The sequence below is a fragment of the Melospiza melodia genome, chromosome 6 (genome assembly GCF_035770615.1).
Source record: "Melospiza melodia melodia isolate bMelMel2 chromosome 6, bMelMel2.pri, whole genome shotgun sequence".
In the NCBI taxonomy this organism is placed as follows: domain Eukaryota; kingdom Metazoa; phylum Chordata; class Aves; order Passeriformes; family Passerellidae; genus Melospiza; species Melospiza melodia.
The window spans coordinates 16,940,998-16,965,754 of record NC_086199.1 but is presented as its reverse complement, the minus strand read 5'-3'; the positions used below and the strand labels follow the sequence as shown (position 1 = coordinate 16,965,754).

At 39.4% G+C, this 24,757-nt stretch overlaps 2 protein-coding genes across 7 annotated transcripts in view; both read right to left on the bottom strand.

Annotated features, from left to right (window-relative positions):
• TTC7B (tetratricopeptide repeat domain 7B) overlaps positions 1 to 6,919 on the bottom strand; it is a 117,568-nt gene extending 110,649 nt beyond the window's left edge. For all 4 annotated transcript variants that reach the window (XM_063160121.1, XM_063160122.1, XM_063160123.1 and 1 more), the window contains exon 1: positions 6,760 to 6,919. In XM_063160121.1, the coding sequence (XP_063016191.1) occupies positions 6,760 to 6,880 (121 nt within the window). In that variant the 5' untranslated portion in view covers positions 6,881 to 6,919. The remainder of the gene's footprint in view (positions 1 to 6,759) is intronic.
• A 7,574-nt stretch (positions 6,920 to 14,493) lies between these two features.
• The window catches only part of RPS6KA5 (ribosomal protein S6 kinase A5), a 70,862-nt gene continuing 60,598 nt past the window's right edge, over positions 14,494 to 24,757 (bottom strand). For all 3 annotated transcript variants that reach the window (XM_063160118.1, XM_063160120.1, XM_063160119.1), the window contains 4 exons: positions 24,172 to 24,363; positions 23,404 to 23,563; positions 22,249 to 22,412; positions 14,494 to 21,289 (listed from right to left, as the gene is read on the bottom strand). In XM_063160118.1, the coding sequence (XP_063016188.1) occupies positions 21,050 to 21,289; positions 22,249 to 22,412; positions 23,404 to 23,563; positions 24,172 to 24,363 (756 nt within the window). In that variant the 3' untranslated portion in view covers positions 14,494 to 21,049. The remainder of the gene's footprint in view (positions 21,290 to 22,248; positions 22,413 to 23,403; positions 23,564 to 24,171; positions 24,364 to 24,757) is intronic.

Genomic DNA, 24,757 nt, shown 5'->3' with positions numbered 1-24,757 from the left:
ATAATATGAGATTGTAGTAAAGGATTTCAGCTTAGGCATACAAATTCTGAGTGGAGTCATACCAATCACACACAGGTCATCAGTGGGGTGGGAACTTGCAGAAATTCTTGCAACACCCCTGAAGTAACTCCTGAGCAACTGATAACATCGCTGATCAGAGCAGCTACCAAAACCTGCCACTATGCATTCTGCCACACGTTTGCTAATGCCAGAGAAATGCCCAGATTCAGCATCTCCCTCCACAGCCTGGAGCAGAGATAAAATGCTCTCCAATTATTAAAGGTCTGGCTACCCACCTCACACTATTAGCCAGAGATCCTTACTTCCTCCAACTTATCTCAGCATCCTGCCACTTTGCTTTTTACAAAGTTATTATCTTCAGTCACTCCTTATCAGCTCAAATTAAACAGTATTCAGTGCAGAGAAAACTGTGAAGAACTGAACCACTAAATTCTAAGATTTTATTCTTAAAAAAACAGATTTGTGGGGAGGAGGAATGGCCCAAACTCGGCAGGGAAGGAGAATGGCTCATATTTGTTAAGTTAAGGATCTTCTGCCCCCTTCTTTACTACCATGCAAATCAAACCCAAACAAAAGTGGTATCAATGACCCTGAGTTTATGCTAATGAATTTATTTCCCTATAGAAAAGTTAACTCTAACCTTTAACCCTTGAAGTTGGTTTAAAGGAACTGAGAGCAGCTATAATACACAAGTATCTATTCACAGATACATCTGGCTACCATTTCTTGTAACTTTTAAACAAGGCAAAAGTGCAATCAACCTAACATTACTACATAAGACATCCAATTTCTAAAATAATTACATTCATAATATATAGAAATATCCTTATAAATGTAATCAGTTATAAGCCCCAAATACTTCTTTCATTCCACAATACCAACTACATGCTTCCTCACAGTTCCCCTCACCTTTGCCCTCCACTGGCTGCTGCTACTGTTCTTTCCACCAGCTGTTCCACTACTCACACCCCTGTGGGAGGCAAATGAGCTTGGCAAGCCAGCAAACACAGTAGGGCCCAGAACAAGAAGCACAGAGCTTTCTGCTGGCCAAGCACAGTAATTCCCACCTCTGGTGTTCATCAACACAAGGGAGAGGCCAGGAACACATAACCAGGAGAAGCTGCTCAGAGAAGAAGCAGCTTGATTAAAGGCAGGAAGAAAGTACTACTCTACATAATAGCAGCGAGGTGTTAGACCAGCTTGGTTACTTGTGAAATCACACGCTAGCATTTTCTCTTCCAGAGGAACATGCAGTGTGAGTACAAGCAGATGATCCACATCATCACTTACACTGTTGTAACACCCCTGGCTATCTGAAGAAACAAAGCTGTCAGTCAAAAATAAGACAACACATCTAAATACTGTCACCACCTTTACTCTTCATTCAGAAAAATGTCTGTCCTTAGTAATCTTGTTCTGTAAATGTGACAGTGAATGCAACAGGAGGAAAACAAAGATGATAACAAATGATAACTTCTACTGTGGTGGACATGCAAAAAGCCACGTCACATGGTCTGCAAACTTTTCTGGTAGAGATGTCAATCTCTTAGGAAAGCTTTACATATACAAATCACACTACAAACTCTATGTATAAAACCAAACAAATTTGGTAAACACCTTCTAAGTAGGGCATGAGTCCTAAGAGGTTTAGAAATCCCTTGTTTATTCTGAGGATAAGCTTTAACCATACATCTGAGGTCTTGTATTACACAAGGCTGCAAAACAGATGAAAACTGATAAGATGTTTCTATTTTTAGGCCCTACTTATATCAAGATAAGGAAACAGCATAGAAAGTGACAAACAAAATTAGACATGTAAAACAATTCATAATCCTTTGGGTTTGCTACTCTGCTTCTAACTCCTCTGTGTTCCATTACTCTGCCAGGCTAAACGTGAGGCTAGGTCTGATAGGAGACTGCAAAAAACAAGGTGTTGAGAGGAAAGACAGTCAGAGAAGAGATCCCAGACAAGACAAATCAAACAGAAATGGAATAGCAAAAGTAGTAAGAAATTCACTAGGTAAAAAAAAAAAACATTGTGTTACCATGTTGGTGTATTTCCATGAGCAAACTTGATACCTGTAGGTAATGTTCTATTTTCATGGCAATGTCACAATGCTCTTGGTAGCATATAGATCTGTGAACTTCCTGGGCATGCACTGTCTCCCCACAGTAATGCAATATTTCACACTGGCTAAGGTTTCTACAGAACTACACCATTCTACCTTGTTTGAACTATAAAAATTCGCCCCCTCAGTGTTTTTCCAGACAGAGCCATCCATCTCACTGAACTTGAGCAAGGTCACGTTCCAATTACAGCAACAATGAATGGCCGGAAACACCCGTGGAAAATCATGGATCCTTTATTTTATCCATTCAGCTGGCTGTTGAACCAGCGTAAGGTTTCCTCACTTTGTTTCCAAAGGAAGGAAAGAAAGCACGAGAATATTGATGTCCTGAAAATGCCCTGAGCAGATACAACCTTCATACTGAATTCCATTGTAGACACTTCCTATGAGACGCTACTGTTTCATCAAAAATACATTATGGCCTTGCAATCAGCTTTACAATGTGATTGTTAGCTTCCAGTTGTGCTTCTCAGTTCTGGGAGCACTTCAAAATACATTCAGATTACTTTCAGATATCCAGCATTCAGTAACCTCTCCCAATATTCTTTGAGCAAGCAATTATGTACTCAAAGCATCCACTATCTGTCATGCCATGCTTCAGCATCATGCTGTTCATTTGCAATGTCAGACAAATTTCAACCAGCAATGAAAATTTCTTCAGTTCACTTTGTCAGAAGGAACTTTAACTGGTTAGTTAAACCAGTTTGGAACACTCACAAAGTTTCATTAGTGAAAACTGCTCTAAGATTTTATTTCTAACAACTTGGGGTTTTTCTCAGTTCCTTTCAAGAGGCGATACTCAGTAAGTGAACACCAAACACCTGAGGACGGCACTGAACAGGCTACAGATTATCCAGGGACTGCATCTTTGTGACCCTTAGGGCAGCACCATGATTTCTTTGCCAGCTGCTACAACTGAAAATCCTGCTGTACTGGTTATAACCAGCAAGGTGCTGGCAGCAGAGGGGCTGCAGGAGCAGCTCTGGGGGGAAAGGCCGGGGTTGCCCTGCCACAAGCCCAGCTGGTTCCAACAGAACCACAGCAGACACAGCTGAGCCACTCCGCACAACTGACATCATCTCTGGGGAAGTGTATTTAAGAAAGGGCAGAAAATGCCACAGAACAAAATAAAAGAAAACAAAAGGAGTGAGAAACAGCAGAAAAACGCAACATCAAGGTCAGAGAAGGAGAGGGACAGAGGTGCTGCACGGTGCCAGGGAGGAGCCAGGTGGAATGCCCGGAAGGAACTGGAGAGCCTATTCCAAAGCAGGACCACTGTCAGTGGGGAGCTCATCCAGAGCAGAGCAAAAACGTGAGAAGGAAGGAGAGGCAGAAAGAACCTATCTTGCACCACGACCCCTTTGCCCCCTGCACCACATGGGGAGGGGCACAGGAGTGAAGTTCATCCTGGGAAAGGGGAGAGGACAAGGTGTAACTTTCATGTCTGTCTTTCTGTCTTAGTATCTGACTGTATTTTAACTGGCAACAAATTAAATTCAGTTCTCCAAATCAAGCCTGTTTTGCCCAGAACAGTAACTAGTAAGTGATCTTCCTGTCTTTATCCGAAGCTCCAATCTTACTCCACATTTTGCCCCTGCCCCCGTAAGGAAGGGGAGAGCCTGAGCAGCTGGGTGGGCATGTGCTGTTAGGCAAGGCTAACTCAGCCTAACTGCAACTCAGCACCCTGCACATGACAGTTTTAACCCAATCTTTTAGCAGAATGCTGATGAAGCAAGAGCCCAGACCAAGATTTGTGTTACATGGCACAAATCTCATTACTGCTGCTGAGTCCTGGCTCTGAAGTAGAGAAATACAATACAAACAGGCTAAGGGGCTAACAAAATCTGAGTCGGGTTAAAGGCCCTTTTTTCATCCATCTATCTATCTATCCATTTATCCATTGTGAAAAGCAATGCAAGTCACAGGCTTGACACAGAATACACATTTTCTGTGATCCAAATTGTGACTATTACACAGAGAATAGCAATTACTCAATATTTCTCTTTTTTTCCTCTCTTTTACTTAAAGTTTAGCAAGCTAGGAAAACCTTTCAAATGCCATCAATCAGACACAGACATTTGTTCCAGGGTCATTTTTATGCATCCAAAATCCTACCTAAACTGTCATTTATATTTTATCCACTGCCAGGTTTTATACACAGGCTTCTATTAGGGAATAGATAGGATCCATCAGCAGAACTAAACAGAATAAACAATACAATAATCAAGTCAACTCAAAACACTGCACTTCTCAAGTGCTGCATTTCATCAGAAGTACACACTACTGCCTTCTGTAGCCACACAGACCTTTGTCCTGGGAGCTGTCATTGCTGTTTCTTCCTGCATCTTATTTAGGCTGTAAGCTTCAAGAGATGGGAATTTGCTAATGCAAAACAGCCCAAATAATAACTTGGACCACTAAACTTTTTATCAAGCTGTCTAATCCCAGTTCCAAAAAGGAGCTGTAACTGAATCCTAGTAAAATAAGTCTATTCTTTTGCAATAGTGCAAGACTGAAAAGATTTCAAGAGAGCTTCCCAAAAGGATTCATTCCCATCTGTGTTCAAAGAGCAATAAACACTACTCCTAGCAATGTTGATATCCTCTGTTAAAATGCTCCAGCATTCAAGAATTAAAGCTAATTCCCTACACACCAATATATGGTTAGAATAAAGATCTTCTCCCTCTCCCTCATGCTTTTAAATCATTCCTATGATTTAAATATTCCATATTGTTACACATTCAGCCAAAAAGCAGATTTTTGTTATCCATTCCCAAGTCAAAACTGAACATCAGTATAGAAGGATGCAGTAAAGTTCAGGGCACTGAACTTTTAAGTTAATTGCTTCAGATTAAGTAGCAACAGGGATATGCATCAGAGTGCCTTTCAGTTCACACGTCTCTTCACGGGTGGAACAGAGGCACTGCCTCTCCTTGGTGGTCTCACTAGCTGATAACCTTGGCCTGCAACCTGTTAGGTACACCTGGATTTGGAACACAGACTTCCAGTTTTCCACACTCTCCACAGCAGGTGAACACATTTCATTAAATAAATTACTCTCCTCCTGTGTTACTCCAGTACAGAAGAAGAGTCCCATATGATTAGTTAATTTCTTGTTTATGCTCTTAGGCAGGCTTGGAAGTCATGTACATTGACTTAGTCCTTCATGTGCTGTCAAAAAGTGATAAAATCTGCATGTGATACTTTCCCACGCTTTAAAGATCAGGAAATGCTTCAATAATTTGTATTTTGACCGGTACAGAATCTAGAAGACGCCTTCACAGGAAAACCACTGAAGTGTAAGGTTACGCAGATTGCATCATTTTCTCTTGATATGCTTCAGCTACGTAAAACATACACAGGTTAGAGAAATTCAAGTCAAACTGTCATTAACACCTGCAGAGCTCTCCCTGCCTCTCTGAAGTACCTAAGTACGTCTTGAAACTATGAAGATCGTGCTTCCCAACTAGGCAGCAAAACATATTTGCCTTTGCTTGAAGTGATCTCTAACTAGCTCATAGTGTATCACTCAATGATGCATGTCCTGAAACTAAACATACCTTCCATCTTTTCACTCATGTTTACTTTTAGTTAGGAAAACACCAGTGTCAGGAACACCACTCAGTTGTTTTTAAGGCAAACACATATAAATGTTATCTACTACCCATTTATTCTTAAATTCTTTTCTCTTCTTTGAGTCAGGCTTTCCCTCTTTTATAGAGCTGAATCATGCAGTTTTCTTCCCCATCTAAACAGGCAAAGCTATCACTGCTTCCACAGCAAACTTCCAATGATGTCAATGTTTTGCCTCATCCTCTCTGACAACTTATCACCTCTGAATTCACACCAAGTTCTGTCTTTACAGACTTGACTGCTCTCTGAAAACACCCCTAGGTCCACCTCAAGCAGGCGAGTGAGCCCAGAGAGGCACACACTATCCCCATATTTTTTTTTCACACAGAATTAAGGCACCCATGCCAAAGACAACTTCCCTGTATCTCCCTCGTTCATTACATACTTCCATGCCTCAGAACGAAGGACTGCTTTTCACCTCCTTCAGTTAAACATATAGAAGTTTGTGACATAAGAATTAAGAGAACAAGCAAAATATTTATAGTTTCTACAATAAAATAAATAAAGCTGCACTATATTGCTGAGGATTGCTATTAAGAGAAAGGACAGAAGCCTTCCCAGAACACGCTGTGCACAGACCCTCTGGCAGGCACAGGAGGCAGAAGGACATTTCGGGCTTTATGCACACTGTCAGCATGTGCGCCGGCAAACTGCAGGCTCGTGATATCCCCCGGGCTGCTCCGCGCCCCGGGCCGGGAGCGCACAGGGCCGCGCTGCTCCCCCGGCCCGACGGAGCGCGGCCCGCCCGGCTCTGCGGGGGCTGCACGGGCGATGTGCGCGGAGCCTCGGGCCGGGGTCGGGGCCGGGCCGGCTCCCGCCTCCCTCCGCGCTGCTCCCGCCCGGCCGGGTCGCCCCGAGCCGCTGCCTGCCCCTCCCGCCGGCGGCCCCGCCGCCTGCCCGGGCCCCGCAGGCCCCTCTCGCCGGCCCGCCCGGCTGCACCTGCCGGGCCCCCGCCGCCGCCCGCCCCGCGCCGCACCGTTCGCGATGAGCTTGGCCGAGAGCTGCTTGACGAGCTCGGGAATCCGCTCCCACTGGCACTCGGAGCGGCACCGCTCGATCTCCGTCTCTAGCCGCGAGCCCGCCTTCCTGGTGGCCATGGTCGGGCCGAGGGGCCCCGGCGGGGGAAGGGGCCGGGGCGGCGGGCAGGGGGAGGCGGGGACGGGCGGCGGCGGCCCCGGCAGCGGCGGAACTCGAGCGCCGCGGCCGCGCCGCGCTGGCGGCCCCGGGAGCGCCGGGAGCAGCGCCCCCTGGCGGCTGCGCGGGGCGGGGCGGGGCCAGCGGCGGGGCCGGACGGGCCTGGTGGGCAGCGCGGCCCGGGCTGAGGGAGCGAAGGCTCGGCCGCTCCCGCCGCCGGACAGCGCTGCCCGGGCACCCGCGGGAGGCCTAGGGAGAGCAGGAGGGACAGGGACGGAGGGAGAGAACCAGTCTTCTAATGCGAGCGCCGCACCGCTGAAGGTGCCGCTGGTAGCGGGCCCCGGCAAGAGTAGACTCTTGAGAACCCGCTCACACCAGGGGTGGGTGGCGATGGCACCTTCGGGTGGTTTTGTTTCTCCACAGGCGAGAGATGAGCACACACCGCCTCTCTCTGCTAAACTTTCCCCTTCCACAAAAGGTAACTAAAATTAGTGCCTGCCCATCGCTGGTCACCTCCTCGCCCACCTTGGAAGCGCTGATCCCCGCTCGCTGGAGGGGTTTCAGTCCCTTCAATGGCGCTTTCCCATTCCGTGCCCACGCCGTGCTCTCTGCAGTCCCAGCAGCCCGCAGAGCTCACACCGTGCTCCAGACCCAGCAGAGCCCAGCACGGCCACCTGCTCAGGGCTCACCTGTGCCTTAGTCAAAAACCAGAGGGAAAGAAAGATACGGAGATTACACCCTATGTTTGGAGAAAATAAATGGATTTCCAACATTTGGCTAGAATAAAAACAACTAGCTGAAACAATTCCAATGGTACTGTGTATCTTTATCAAACACGGCATCACACAAACGTGACACAGCAATTCCACAACTCACATACATCTTGCAAAGCTTCAGCCATGACTGATTTTCACTGAAAAACTAGCAAGAAGATGTAGCTGGGGGGAAAAAATCTCACAAATTGCTACTTACTTTTCACAAAATAAGGATACAGCCCATTGACTGAAGGAAATGTTTTGCAGAGATATGGTGTAGCTACATACAACATGAATTCAAATAATTCAACTGTCTCACTCCGTGTCTTTGGGTCATAGTGGAGACTTGTACAATTAATTCTTTCATCCACAGAAATGAGAAGTCAGTGAAGCCACAGGAATTTGGTTGAGTTTATGAGGATGGCTGTCACAGATGATGATGAAGTTTCAAAAAACAGGCTGGATTTTTGCTTTTATATGCATTGCACTCCTCTGTATCTAGCACAGGTTAATCTTCAGAAATCACAAGTTCACAGAGTCAGAAGTCAAATTTGGGCAAACATAAAACTTCTGGCCGTTCTATAAATAGATCTGCAAAATACAAATATGGCATTGCCTGTGGGCATTGGGAGAGTTGTTTACATAACAGAATTTCTAGACAATTATCTGCTTCATGTGTGTTCACATACACAAGAGACAGGTGCTTTCTGAAGTTTTGCTTAGTTTTGATCATCAGCTGAAACATGAGAAACAGCATGGATTTTTTTTTTTAAGAGATGCAGTTTCCATTGAATTGACCAGGAACAGACCTAGGCTTACACAACTAAAAGCTTGTTAGTGTGTTTCTCAGCTATATCCTCAATGTAATAAATACTACTTCCAACAAATCTTGTTTTGCTTCCATCATCCTTAGACCATCACAACTATTGCAACTCTATGACAGGCATAAAATATCTTGTTCAGCGTTTCAAGAAATTTGCTTTTCATTCCCAGTGTTATTAGAAGCACAACAACACAAAATTCAGATACTGTAATTTGCCTTTTAGTCAAGATAGCACCTTCAGGTTACAGTCCCATTTCAAACAAAATATCCTTCAGGTTTTAAAAGTGAAATGAAATGGTAGCAGAACATAACAGTGTTTAAAAATACAAAGGAGTACTGCAAGATTGGAGAGAGGATTTAATAATGTAACAACAAAAAAAAAAAGGTTAAATAAATAATAAAGCATTTTTTGCATACATGAGTTTTCAGAAGATCCAGAGAATGTCAAACTGATTATAACATGGGGTTTTTTTTATGGGGGAGAAAAGATGAGTTAAAAATTAGAAAGGGGAAGAATGATAATTCAAAATGTTTGATATTATAACTACTAGTTCTTTTACAGATAAGACTATGAAAACTAAAATTTCAACTTTCTAAAAGAGCTAATTTGCCTATGAAGATTATTCATATTGATTCACAATAATTCTAACACATTTTGTTAGCACTGATAACATCATTTCACTAAAAGCTACCAGCAATAGTATTAAAATATTTACATTACAGCTCATCAGGCTTATTATCTCAACAGCTCCTATTTATGAAGTGAGACATCTATGCAAAAGGAATTAGCACATTTTGAAATGCTTAGGAAATCTGCTTTAACATTAATGAAACTTCCATGCACCCAAGACTGCTCTGAGAAGATTCCATTGTAGATGACCAATAGTGGAATTCAATAATGGATTTGGAATGGATAGCACAAAAGTAAGAGAGAAAAGAAGCACAATCCTGCATATTTCGTCAAATGTCCCTTATTTTTTCAGCCTTAAACAAAATATTTTTTCTGGAAATGCCTCTTTATTACACTGTTGGGGTAGACCAAAGCATGCATGTACTTGGCTAGAAAGAGTCTGCCTTTAAGGCTTGCTGGCTAGTAAATATAGAGAGGTACCTGGTTTGTGAAAAGGAGGGAAATTCAAAATGCAGGAAAATAACTAAGATGTATTATTCTATCCTTTTGCCTTATGCCATCTCTCCCACTCCAATCCCCCCAAACACAGGGGGAAGAGAAGTGGATTGTTCAGTGCAATTTCATGAGTTTGGTATGAAGAAACAAGACCTTTCACTGCACAGCTACACACTGTGGTGGTTTGAGCCTGGCTGGGTGCCAGGTACTCCCCAAAGCCACCTGATCATTGCCCCCCGCGAGTGATCAGGGAGAGAAAATACAACAGAAGGCTCATGAGTTAAGGGCAGGCAGAAGTTACTCACTGATAACTATCATGGGCAAAACAGACTCAATTTGCAGATATTAATTTAATTTATTACCAAGAAAAATCAGAGCAGGATAATAAGAAATAAACTAAATAATGAAAACACCTTGCCTCCACCCTTCCCTCTTTTGTGGGCTCTACATCCTCCCCCCCAGCAGCACAGGCACACAGGGAACGAGGCTTATTCATCACCTGTTGTTTCTGCCACTGCTCAGGGAGAGAAGCTCTCATCTCCTTCCCGTGAGAGACAGTTCTCCATGAACTTCTCCAATGTGAGTCCTTGCCATGGGCTACAGTTCTGCATGAACTGCTGCAGTGTGGGTCCCTTTCCACAGGATGCAGTCCTTCAGGAACCCACTGCTGCAGTGTGGGTCCCCCATGGGGTCACAAGTCAAACTCTCCCTTACATGGGCTTCTCTCCCCACAGGTCTGCAGGTCAGGAGCGTGTTCCCGTGGGCTCACAGCCTTCCTCGGGGCACCCACCTGCTCCAGGTGGATCTCTGCTCCCCTGCTGACCTCCACAGGTTGCAGGGGCACAGCTTCACCATGGGCTGCAGGGCAATCTCAACTCCAGTGCCTGGAGCAGCTCCTGCCCCTCCTGGGCAGACCTTGGTGTCTGCAGAATTGTTCCTCTCATGCTTTCTCACTCCTCTCTTCCTGGTCACAATTACATCTGTGCAATAACATTTTTTCCTTCTTAAATATGTTATCACAGAGGCTTTATTATCATCATCTCTGATGAACTCAGCCTTGGCCAGAGGTGGGTCCATCCTGAAGTCAAGTGGCCCTGGCTTTGCTGGATGTGAGGGAAGCCTCAGCAGCTGCTCACAGAAACCATTCCTGCAGGGTCCCCTCCACTACCAAAACCTGGCCACACAAACCCAATACACACACTGATATGGTACTCCCATACTCCTCATAACCTGAAAATAAACCTGGTAAAGAAACTTTCTGCACTAGTACTCCACACAGATCTATGAGAAACAGGTGTGATGGGCCTTTAAACTGGTGACAATGTTAGAGAGAATATAAACTGACTTAAATAAAGCAGCACTTTAATCTCTGCTAAGATATTAAACATTCTTTAACAAGGAATCAGAAAAATCAATTCAAAAAGTACTTGCATTTATAAAGGCAACATATGAAAATAGACTGCTCAAAACCCAGAGGAGAGGAAAAAACCTCCTGCAAGTAAACTCACAGGGTCAATGGGGTTTTTATTCCAGACCGTATTTGTGGCTTCTTGGACAAATACTATGCACCACTGAAGTGGTGAGGAAGAATCCAAGATTAACAGCCAACTTGTGTCAAAGGTTAGCAATGCTTAATGCCAGTGTTGTTTATTTTTTAAAGAAAAAGTGTTTAATATGCAAGTTTAGCTACTACTCGGGTTTTATGTTGGTACACTGACCAGTGGTATGCTGTTTTTTTCCAAAAAAAGTTCATCTGAAACTGCTAGTCATAATGCTGATTCTTAAAATTATTTTTCTACCTATAGCACACGTCAGAGAAAGAAAAAAATTTTGAGGGAAATATGATGCTATAGAAGACAACATAAAAGCCCTTTTTTCATATTCATAGTAAAACAAAAAAGTAAACATTAAAAAGATTTTCCTCACCACAAATGGTAATTTTACCAACCTTTTGTCTTTCAATTAAAATCAACATTGCAATGCTTATTAGAATGTAAAATATATTCCTACTGCAAGTGATCAGAGATGCAATTCAAATACTATTTGTATTTTAAGGCAATCATAATCAACTCCCACTACCGTCTGCTATTTTGTAGAATGTGAAGTGCAGAAATTCTCAGGCCAAAACTCATTATGGGATAATTAATTCCTCTACAGTGAAGAGCACAGCTCATAACCATTAACAGAAGCAGAACTTTTACTGGAACTCAAGTCATCTTTTTTTTCAGTTAGTGCAACACTGTTGGCAGAAGGAGGAACTACACAGTTCTCCATTTCTACTGAAGCCAGTAATCTGTATGAAATTGAGAACAGACCATATGAAAATTCTTTGAGGAAAGAATTTCACAGTGACATTTGTCTCTTTTTTGAGAGTATAAACATGCTCTTTGAAGGGAAGTGAGACTGAAGAGTATCCATTAAATCAAGTCTGACAAAAAGCCCATTATAAAACCTGCAACCCCTGCCTCATAGCAAGGAGGACAGCCATGTAAAAAATGAAATAAACTTTATCAAATTATTTCAACATTGCAAGGTTTTGTACTTAGATGAGTTTATTTTCTTAGAATAGTTACATCTGCAAATGTACATTATTTTGTAAACCATTAAGCCCTTATGGCTATTTGAAAGTTAATGTCATACATAAAACAATTCAAGAAAACTTAGGAACCCGAAAAGCTTTCTTCACAATGGATTTTGATTTTATATTTTGTTGCCTTCAAAGTGATTCAGTTCATACTGCACTTGTGAGATAATGGGCAACTGATACTGAAAATTGAATGTATGCCTGTAGAATCAGGCAAACATATTTTTTACTACTTTATGAAATCCTTTGATATTAATTCACAGTCTTTAAGAAGTGACAGGGGCTAGCAGTCATTGTCTGAATTGTCTGAATCCAAAGTTTAATTACTAAATGTGCTGGGGGAAAAAAAAGACTCCAAAAGAGGTCCTTTCTAAGCCCACCCATGTGAAATGGGAGCCAGTATTGCCAGTGAAAGGGCAACAGAGCATCACTCAACTGCCAGTATCTACTAAAATCATATTCTTCCACCTCAGTGTTTCATACTACACTTTAAACCTGTCACACCATGCCTGGAAATATCCTCTGCACCACAAATGCAAATATTTACATACACCAAAAAAAAAAGAGTCATCTCCCAGAATTTAAAAAAACCCACACTCCACTGTTTTTCAGAGGCTGAATGTATATCTGTATATATGTATTTATATCTGAATTGCAACTTGCTCCACAACTGTATTTTTACAATGGTATGGTGCCAGTAATTTTGCTATCCTATATTACCATGTAGTAAGAAACAGGGAGAAAACAGGAAGAAAAAATGCCATAGCTTGCTGTTTCTCATTTTTATTGAGCCAGTGTAAAACATTTCAGTCTTGTTCAAAGATCTAAGGATTTTACATAAGTGCTTTGGCTACTTTTAAGTTCAGGGAAAAGCCAGGTTAGGGTCTAATAATAAGTCTTTCATTGTGCTACTCTCATGGTAAGCCTCTTTCCTGCTCTATTTCAAACTGGTGTCCAACACTGCTTGTAGGGAAATAGATGAAGAGGGACCCTGCACTGTCCTTGCACAATAACAAAACTTACAGACACAGTGTTCAGCTCAATTCTAGATGTGATCCAGATTGCAGTTTAATCTCTAGCTTAAACTCATAAAAGAAAATCTTCCTAAGTAAATTGAACCTCAGAGGCAAAGACATTTTCCTATTCTTTTGACTTACGAAAACAGCATCCAGAATAGTATTATGGATTTTTTAAAAATAGTAATTATATGTTTTTAGAAAGATACAATGATTTTGCATGTTATTAGGCCTCTACTTTTCAAAACAGAAACCCAGCCATGTATCATTTTTGACTATTCCTATTTTAAGGGTAAAAATAAAATAAATTGTCATACTGCATTCAAACGTTTGCAGTCAGTGATAGAGAAACTATTTGCCAGCTCCATTGCCAGACCACCAGAGGGAGTCGAAAGCTACATTCAACTTCGGAAAATTTCTAAACCTGTAGGTACCTTAAAACATTGACAGAAAATATTGATTAGTATGAATACTATGACAATGAATAATCTCAACAACATCATCGGTTCATTATATCCAGAGGCAAGAAAAACACTGGTGACAACAGAGTGCTCAGCAACTATTTTTGTTCTGTTTGGAAAGAATGAAAAATCCTGCATTTAAATTAGATGTTTCAATTATGTTAATAACTGGAGAGAAGTCTTTAAAAAATCAGCAGATCCAGAATTAGTACAAAACAGTCTTAAACAAAGAATGCCTCCCCTGGGGCTCATCATGTGCCTTTGAACAGGTCATGGCACAAATCCTGGGCTCTGACAGGACTGGCCATCAGGCTGGGCTTATCATCCTTCAAATAAGCATGGTTAGGCTTTAACAGCTCTACAGACAGGAGCATTCACCTGACATCTGGTTCCACTAGTGTTCCACAAGTCCAGAGCAGACTTCTGGGGCACAGCTTTCCTGTATTTTCTTCACCACTTTATTCACAAAATTATCCTTTCTTCTAGTACTTTTCCCATCACATTCAGAATAGTCCTCTGGACCCACTCCAAGAATCCTCATTTATTTTCTGAATGTTGGGCAAAAAAAAAAAACCCAATTCAATTAATTCTCTTTTTTATAAAATTTTCTCTGCTTTTTTATAAAATTCTATCACAAGGTTCGGCATGTTGACATGACAAGGAACTGAGAGAGGTGTGTATTTGTCAGAAAGAAAATTCCACTGTAATCTGTTGATAACTGGCATTAAGGAAATAAGGAATCAATGTCCACAATGCTGTATTTGCCACTTGAAAACAGCACTGTTTCCAAGAAGAAAAGTTGTCAGGTTAATCTGTGTGGGTTTTCTTTATTTAAAAAGATTTTAACTGAATATAGAAATCATTGGTCCTTCACAAGCAATGGTGTGCAACCAGAATGTCCTGTAAATACAGCGAGGCAAAGCACTCAGCATTCCCTCCTTCCCATTTCTTTCCCTCTCCCCACTCCCTGCCCACACTGACACATGAAATAGAACGCCCTGTTCCTCTCGCTGCAAATTAACACAGCCTGCTCCTTTATAACCAGCTGTCAGAATCTGTCACCAATTCATTTTTTGCCTTTATAGCTTCAAAGGTAAAGGTAGAAATTAGGGATGATTTCTTCTACTACGACACCAGCAAAAGTTTTTATCTGGCAAGAAACAATTTTGCAGGTTTCTTTCTCTGCAGGTGAAAGAGATCAATACTGTAAAGATCTCTGTAAGCATCCACATTTGCTGCAGAAGCATCTTAAGACTATCAAGATTGAAAGCCAATACCAAACTTTAATTAATTTTTGTAATCCAGATGCACGTTAAGATTCAAAGCCTGTTCTCACTTTGGTCCTGAAGTAGATCTCAAGTCTTCCTTTAATTTGACAGCACTAAAAAATGGAACTGACCAGCCCCAGCTGCATACCAATGGGGCTGACATGGTGATACATACTAAGCAGAATTGTATGAACACTTGAACTTAAAAGCAGCAGGGACACAGCACCTTGAGCTCTGATTTGTAGCATCCCTCTACAGTGAGCCAGAGAGTGGGATCCTGTTCTCTCAAGCATCTGTAGCTTCAACACAAGTAACTGCTAAGGTTAGCAGAGTTCTCTGCTTAAAGGATGAGAACTCATTAAGGAGACATCTGAGAAAAGCTTTGAGGTATCTGCTGTTTTTGTGAATTTTTCTTCTCCATTGTATATTAATTTTATAGGAAAAGAAGCATATGAACTATTGAGTTTCTGCAGACCATACAATAATACCTCTGTAAGCAGTCACCTCGAGTAACTCAGGGACAAACTTCAAGCATTGTCCCCTCTCTGCAGCATCATCTTTAAATTTTTCCCTTTCTTCTTACTTTCCTAAACTCCAAAGACTTTAAACTTGAAAGCTTTTTTAGCATAGCTGAATGTCACACAAAATCCCACCCATAACTTAGATAAAATGTACTTGGCTAGACATAGTTTTATCGGCAAATACCATTAATATATATGCATATTTTGAAATGGTTACCTTTCCAAGCAGATTTATCTTGGTTATTCACAAGGCCTAATACTAAATCCTTTTTTTTTTCTCCTGCTTATGCAAATAGACTTTTGGTCATAATCATACTAAGACAACCACACATTTAACAAAATAAAAAAACAACTAGGGAAAATCAGGTGAACATAAATTAGACCTATTTCAAGATTTGATGCTGGATTTGTTGACAAATATCTTTGTATTAAGAAAGCTGGAAGAAGTTTGCAATCAATTTGCAGTTTCATCTGTTAGTTTTTCTGGCAGTTCCTGAAGCAATTAAAGAAGAGTTCTGTTTTTCTTTCCTTTATTATTGACATTTCAAAGGAAGTTAGCAGACTTCTGCATGATTCTTGTGAATACAGTTAGATTGGTTGCCAATTTTTAAAAGCAATTTTACATGTGAATAATATGGATTCCTTTCTACCACTGAATAAAGTATTAGTCAGACCAGCCCATAACATCTCTGCTTAAACATTTAAAAATGTTTCCCAGCCAGTTGCTGTCTTCCATTTCTGTCACACAGAACATGAAGGTTGTCAAAACACATGTTTTCTTGAAATTTACCTTACTGCAGGTCTCTTGCATTTCTCCATTTTGCAGTTTCTGGGTACAACAAACAAGAGACTGTTTCAGTTAGTCTGTATAATTGAAAGCATAACTTCATTTTTCTACTGCAGACTACAGGAATCAGTCTGAGTTTTCTTTTGTACACAGGTGTTCTGAAGATTCAGAATCTATTTAATATGTGATACAAAAAATGTGTGATGGCAGATGAAAGCTAGTGAACAGCTCCAAATTTCTTCTACTTTTAGAGAATCCAGTGCCTTGTGGGCTTAAAGGACCAAACTGAGAAGTGTTTCTCACTTGCAAACCAAGATCAAAGCACTTTTATCCCTTTACAGCTGAAATACCCATGTTATATTCTGATCTCTCAATCCAGAATATTCAGTCAACTATCTCAACTGAAGAAAGGCAATAGCATGTTTTGCCATGTAAAAACAGTATTTTGAAAAAGACTGTCACCTTATAGGGGAAGAAATAAAGACTATTAATTTAGTAAAAACACCTGGAATGATACCTGAGACATAAAAAATAAATTCAATATGATCAAGTAAATGTTATAAAGCTACACACACACATATATACACAGGGACCTGCAGAGGTAGGAAATATGTTTATGTTGGATAACTGGCAAGAAAGCTTGCAATTCATTGCCGATGAATAATACATGCACATGGAGATAGCCAGGGGAAAAATTACCCCTGAAAATATCTGCCCAGAAGCTTCTCACCTCTGACTTCCTACAACCTTCTTCCTCTTCTGTGGCAGCCTTATCTGGTCCTCCAAATCTGTGTGAGCCCAGAACCCATTTTTAAAATACAAGCTCTCTTAATCAAGGCGTATTACTTTAAATTGAGATCTAGACATGCAATACAGCATGTATATACACGCATGCAGACAACACATGCACAGATGATAAAATGCTTGTGCAACATTCCATTATAACCAATGAACACATTTTCTGCTGAGAATTATTCTGTTCTCAGATGACTGAGAAGGGATACAGCTGTGTAGGAATTGTTATTTTGTTCAGAAAAGTAGCCACGGAAAAGGGCTGAGAAAATACCTCCATCAGCAGAGCCAATTTGAAGCCTCAATCCGTTCTGTGATGCAGTACATGATCCCCCTTGCCCCCAGCTGTTTAATGAAGTACTTAATAGGGGTTTTTTAATAGCAGGAAACAATGCATATGCCAAATACACCGATTCTTTTCCTCAAAGTCTAGAAATTTCACTAAACCAGAGGAACTGTAAGTTATGTACTCTTCTTTGTACTTCTCTAAATCCTTTAGCAGAATTACCTGCTATACTAGTATTCATGTTTCTAAAAGTATTACAAAGAAATGGCTTTACCAGATACTGAGTACTTTGAAGATTAGATTAAAACCCACACTAACTGAAATATCTACTCATAAGAAATTTGACTTTTCACACAAATCTGCCTACAACATCACTGACATCATTGTATTTCTGACAGCAGACAGATTCATTACCAGACATTAAAGCTGATTGAGGCATAGCAGCACTGTGAAGAAAACTTAATCTGAGTATACACATAATTCACAGTGTAGCATCTCTTCACCAAGACAATATAAAGTATTTGTAGTACTAATGAAGATTAACTTGTACACTTTAAATTTGAAACAGTGGTCTGAGTAAGAAAAACATGGCCCATGGGTCTTTATATGACCTTGAGTTCCAGGCTGGTCAACAGATTAAAACATTGTTCTGCCAAGAGTAAATACTCTCCTGCAGGGACATTAGAACAAGAAGTAAACCTAATCTTGAGCTGCCTAGTTTGCAACTCAAGTTTCAATGTATCAATGTGTATGTACATCAGCAGTTGTTTATGTAATGCTAATCTAAAAATTCAGACACTTCAGAAGTGTCAAATCCACTTCCTCGAGAGCCCTGTCACCTGGAGGCAGCAGGCAGTCAAACATTTCAGCTACCCTGGGCAACTGGTTCAAAGCAAATACAAGGTGACACCTAAATGTACTTAGCCCTGCCCAAAAGAAATACCCTGGGTTTCAATTTTTATTAAACAACTACCGTGAGAGCACAAAGAGGATACAGAAATATTCAGCTATAAAAGTTGCCTTTGATACAACTGATGTATTCTAATACCTTTTTGTCTCACAACAGTCTCTCAAAACCTGTGCAGAAAAAAAGATTGACAAGACAGCCATTATCTCTAGCATTTAGTATCTTGTGCAAACATTCTTGTTGTTTCATCAGTTTGTCAAGAAACAGTTTAAATTTTCCAACAGGGAAACAACATTTCCTAATATCCCGTGTTCCTAACGTTTAAGTTCTTTCAGCTGGGTCACAATATTCCAAATCCACCTGGTATCCAACAGTTTATTACACTTAAATGAAATCAGACTGAAATTGCTTTTTGTTGTCCTCATCCTGAAGACAAGTTCCACAAACTCCTCAAAGTGCAAACTTGATAAGCAACCTGTTCTCCAATCCCCCAATTCACTTATACTGTCTGCGTAACGAGTATGAATGGTGGATTGTTTGTTGTATTTACAGCAAGTTTATTTGGGAGAGAAAAGTATTCTTTTACAAATGAGCTATGTTCACTATTGAGATTACTTCCAAAGAGAGCATTCAGAAAGCAAACCTGAATATATTACACTGACAATTATTTTTCAATACTTTAACATAGGCCACTTAAAATTGGTTGTGTTATTAGCACATAGACTGATCTTTAAATATACTACTTCTACATAAACAGTGCAAATCTCAATATTCACATCAACCTGAAATTAATGCTGCAATTACTGTTGACATTCACATCAAGAAAGTAGTAAACTATTTCACATGAGCAATTCCAAAATCTCAGAATGCCATTATTAATATTAAAGAAACACAGAACAAACATGTTGGGCTTCAAAGCCATGTTTTGATACACACAATCCCTGTAAACATGGATTTATTGTATTTGTCAATACTGATATATGATATAATTCTATAAATAAAATCACTGATATAAACAATTTTTATAACCTTTTTTTTTTTTTTTGCATAGGGTTTGGATTAAGGTTACTTTAGGATAGAGACAGCTGTTAACAAAATCCTCTAGTCAATTAGTCTTCCATCACACAAATTTAGGCATATGACAAGGAGCCTCTCTGACTTCAGTGGAAACTTACACATGTAAGTATTTGCAAAACTGGAGTCATTTTTAGCACTTAAGTTACCCCTAGTCATTGAGAATACAATAAAAGAGCTATAAAAGAGCTCTCCACAAATTTATAAAATATACTGATTTAAAAGTTTATGCTGATGTTTCTCTAAGTCACATTTATGATTCCAAACAGTTATGTACATACTATACTATCACAGTAGGAAATACTTCACTGTAGAACACCACAGTGAACAAGTCGTGAAGCACAGTGTTCAATATAATTTCCCTTTAGTATTCCCAGTGCATAAGTTGTTAACATCTACACTACACAAGGTGCCCAGGTCTAGTATTTGTTATATACAATGAAAAAGCAAGATAGAAAGAGCTTTGCATTTTACAGTAAGGAATGAAAACAGTGGGTAATATACAGGGATTCACTCCTGCAAAGTACAGAATTCTCCTTCACTATGACCACAACCACCAAATATGGTGGATTTCAAGTCATTCAGCCCATAAAACAGTGCTCAGCACCTTGTAGGAAGAGAGATCTGAGTGCACTTTATTCCAAAACATCTCCTTTGGATGTTATAAAGTGCAAAAAAATAAAACATATATATTCTAATATTTTACAGTCACTGTTAGACTGCCATATTTGCACAATGCAAAATTCAAATAACTTGGTATGCATTTTTATGGACCCTATAATAACAAATACTGAAACTGGAGTTTTCTAATCTTTAAAAAATCTTAGTATTTTTAAATTATTGTGTAATTATAAAAAGAAAATATAATTTATAATTAAATCTTGAAATAGGCATTTTAACACGTGGCCATTTTCCAAAGAATCAAATATGAAATTTAATTTTCTCTTATAGCATTACATTTTAGAATCTTTAAAATCTTTTAGAAGCTAATAACTTCAAAAAATAAAAGTTTTTATTGTATCACAGTAATAGACATATCACCTTATCAGATATCTTTTACCCTAGAAGTGTTTAAAAAAATAAATAAATTTAAAAAAAAATCTAAGACTTCTATTCTCAGTTGTTTAGAACAAGATATTTTTTAAACAAAGCAGGAGTTCCATAGTGCTTCATTTTGATCTTAAAATTCAAAGAAATGGGACAGATCATAACCATAAATTTAAAAGGATTTAGAGTACTATACTGCTTTGGCGCATTGTACCAATGATTGTTTACATGCATGAAGAATCAAATTCTACAATATTCTTCACAGAGCTGGGTAGGAGCAGAAGATCCTGAAGTTCTACAGATGTTACAGAGCTTTCCTTTCTTTGAGCAGTAGGGAAGGAACTGGGAGGAAGATTGTGACACTGAGGAACAGACTTCTTCCAAGCAGTACCATGAGCAGCACAGCTACTTACCTGGAGCTCGGCTGCACACCAGTAACGTAGCCCTCAGAGAACACAATGTTGGCTGTATAACAGTATTACACTAGATCCAGTGATACCATACAACGCTAGAAGGAAATGTATGGAAATACAGAGCTAAAAAGGTAGGACTAAAATACATTTCTAAAGCAACAGAAGTCTTCCTGTGGCAGCCTGTAAGCCACAGGAGGAAGGGCAGGAGAAGACAATACAGGTACTGCCAAGTCTGTAACCATTTAACTCCTCGAGACGGGACATTCTGCTGCTCAGTCGGAGAACTGGAAGATGGTTTCTGGGTTATTGCTGTCTGTAGGGTTTGTGGGCTGCAATGTCTTTGTGGGGGTAGTTTTACCATGAGAATGAGAGGAAGAAGAATGGGAACTTTCACTGGAGCTGCTACGTGTCTCTGTGCTTGTACTTGTTTTTTTCATTTTCCTTCTTTTTGCAAGAGGTGCCTTGTCCACATTCTGGAGACAAAATCCTTCCCTTTTGTACTTGTTAAAGGCCTGTTTCAAAATAAAAGGCAATTCTAAGTTTTTCAAGATATTTAACACATTTTATCACTTACTGTGAATGGTCCATGGTACATCACAAGATAAAATGTAATTTTTTGACTAATTCCTATTGTAGCTGTAACAATGACTTTACCAGCCTTTACAGGTACATAAGAGCCAAAACATAACATTATTGATTGGCATCTTCCTCTTCTTGCTCTTTTTAGTTTAGAAGTATTTTTTACTTAGCCTTAACCTATTTAACACTACATTTTCAGAGAGGACTGCTAAATTACAATTTTTCTTTCAGCCCAAATCATGTTGCTTGTCAGGATCTCTCTAAGAAACAATTACTTTGTTCTTCTCTCCTTCCTAAAAAGCACCCACAATCATTTCAGCATAGATCTGCTCAATTTTGATTTATTCTCTGTAGAAGGTATCATGAGAATCAACACCATGTTTGTAAAATACAGTTGCAGTTCAAATGATTTTAATAAATATACAATAGTAGACAAGCAAGTCCACTAAACATGCACCCATAATATAAAAAACATGAACTACATAAATTCCAGAAATTCTACCTCAATTTAGTAACCCTAAGGGCAAATGTCAAACCGTTACTTAGGTTAAATATAAAATTTTGGTTTTATTTAAATAAAAGTTTGAAGACCTTTTAATAGATTTCTCTAAGACATTGAATACTTTTAATTGCTATTTCCAGAACAGCACTCAATGTCCAATTCCTCATGGAAATAAATGCCTCCAAGAAATTTATGCTTGCTTCATCATTCCTATTTTTGTGTACTCCATCAGAGATGTTATGAGGAAATGTTATTGAGGAAAAAAAAATCAAGCTATAAGGATATACTGAATTATAAGGAGAGATATGTATAGTTGTTAAGAGAAAACACCCAAATCCAGATGACACATTACAAAACATAGCACATGACAAACAATTTCTCAGAACTTACATGGAAAGTGGCTTTGACATATGTGTGCACTGCAGCTCCTGAAGAGCCTAAGTTATCAGGTGTCATTAGAGGGTTAGATGAGAGCTGGCTGCCATCCTGAAGCCACTCGTTGTATCTCAGGCTGGACATTTTAATCCTTTTGTTTGGATCCACTGTGAGAAGTCCTAATAGAAACACATTACATTCTTTGAAACTGTCAGCTATTTATCTTTGGTCAATAGAAAATGCAAATATTTCTTAATAAAATCTCATGCATTGCTCTGATAAGTAACTAATGTCAATATTTATCCTAGGTATGCCAATATTTATCCTAGATAAGGCTTACACAATGTTATACTATCATCCTTTCCAGAAGAATCTTAAAGGCAAAAATTTGTATTTAACTGTTTGATAACTCACATATCTCTTCACAGAAACTCAGAACTACCAAATTATTTCTTCACTTACAATCTGTCTAGGATAAAGTTCAAAAGAGTAAGCCTCAGGTTCCCTGCATAATTTACTCAAGTCTGAATCCGGAAATCCCTACATTTTTGGCAGAAAAATTCCTTACAAGTCTGCTTCTACAGAAATTCAGAACTCCATCTAAGTAGCATTAAGTAGGTGTCTAGCTCATGATGAAAACAATTAGATGCTCTAAAGCTTAAGGGAACCAAAGCACAGCAATGGTCAATGAAGTAGCTCAGAAATACAGTACGCAGTCTTTTTACAGGAATTAAAAAATAGCCAACAGAAAAGAAATAGTAATAAATTCATTCTCTACAAAAGCTCATTTTTTAAGACTTTTATCTATCTCATAAGTTGTTTTGGTTTTTTAGAAAACCAAAAACAACATAATAAAAAGCTCTGCTTTTAAACATGTTATAAGAGTGAGTTCAAGTTTTCTGAAGCTCTTCAGTTCCTTGTAACCCCACTAACCTTATCAGCATTACCACATTAGAAAACTCTGCTAGGTGTCCAAGCAATTTGTAATACACACTGATGTGTCCATGGCCACTCAATGCTTGTATCAGAGGTCAGTACACAGCTCAAGCTGTGCATATTGCTCTGTCAGGTGAGACACTTTGGAGCATCCAGATATTGTAGAATTTGGTTCTCCAAATTCTACTTTTTAAATAAAAACATAATGTACCTTAAATACTTGCAAACACATACCTCGAATTAGCTCTTTAGCCTCTTCAGAAACATTTTTCCAAGCCTCTCCTTCAAAGGAAAATTCTCCTTTTTTTATTTTCTTCATAATTTCCAGCGCACTGGTACATGTTAAACTTCTGTCTTGAGACTGAAATGGTACCTGCCCTGACAGCATCGTGTACTGCCACAAGAACAAAAGCAGCCTTAGGAAACACAGGGTATTTATAGGCAACTCTGCTGTTAAATATGAAGGGCTGTTGTTTGCATCACCAATGCTACACAATAAAACTTGGCCTAAACATAACTTTAAGGCTATCGAATATTTAAATATTTAAATATAAGAGACTTTCTCTGGAGTTCTCGTTAGAAAAAACATTCATCTATTCCAGGAAGCCATGAACAAAATATATTTCTACCCCATTTATATCAAATGAAACTAATTTTCTGTAAATCAGAATACAGGTTGATGCCTTCTCTGAATTGAAAGTGCCAGAAGATTATATGGATGCCTGTAAAATCCCGTAAGAAGCATATATCTTTTTGAGAAGCTGACTGTATCAAGTAATTTTTCCATTCCCAAAAATGCTAAATTTTATTTCCTACTTGCTAAAAAAATTCTGCTCCTGGAAAAGATCTGTCTTTGGAACATATTATTTGTGCAGTAGTACTTTCACCTCCCTTGAATTCAGCATGTACCAATTTATGTATGAAATCATCTCAAGTCCCTTGCATTTTAACAAAAAAGAAATACATGCAATAAAATTACAGTTAAAAACCTCAATCACTTACCAAAATGACCCCCAAACTCCACAGATCACAAGACTCATCATAACCATTGTGATTCAAGAGCTCTGGGGCTGCATAATGAAGGGTAAAACACGGAGTCTTAAGAGGTTGATTATCAGGTGGTTTTAAACGAGCAAAGCCAAAATCAATTATTTTTATTTCTGAATTATCAGTTTCATCTGTAAATAGTAAATTCTGAAAAGCAAAGACAAAAGTCAATATTAGCACTGGGTACAAAACTAGTTAAAATTATTTTGCTACATCTATCACTTCAGAAAATTTTCCATTATCTAGAGGAAAGGTGAACTGTGAGACACTGAGTAAAGAGAAAAACAGAAATAACAATACTCTGGATTGTAAGAAATGTGATGTGTTTACCTGCCCCTGCATATCTGCAAGTCAGGGCAGTTCTGAGATTACTAATGAAAATGGATATGTGGCACAGAACAGCAGAGAAGAGAATTCTGGGAACTTTGACAAGAAAAAACCCCAAGACATCAACACATTTGGAGATTGGAGAATTGCCTTTTTCCTCAGACAAAAGCAAATTTTCTTAAGCTTCCACTTCCTTTTGGCATGTTGTGAACAA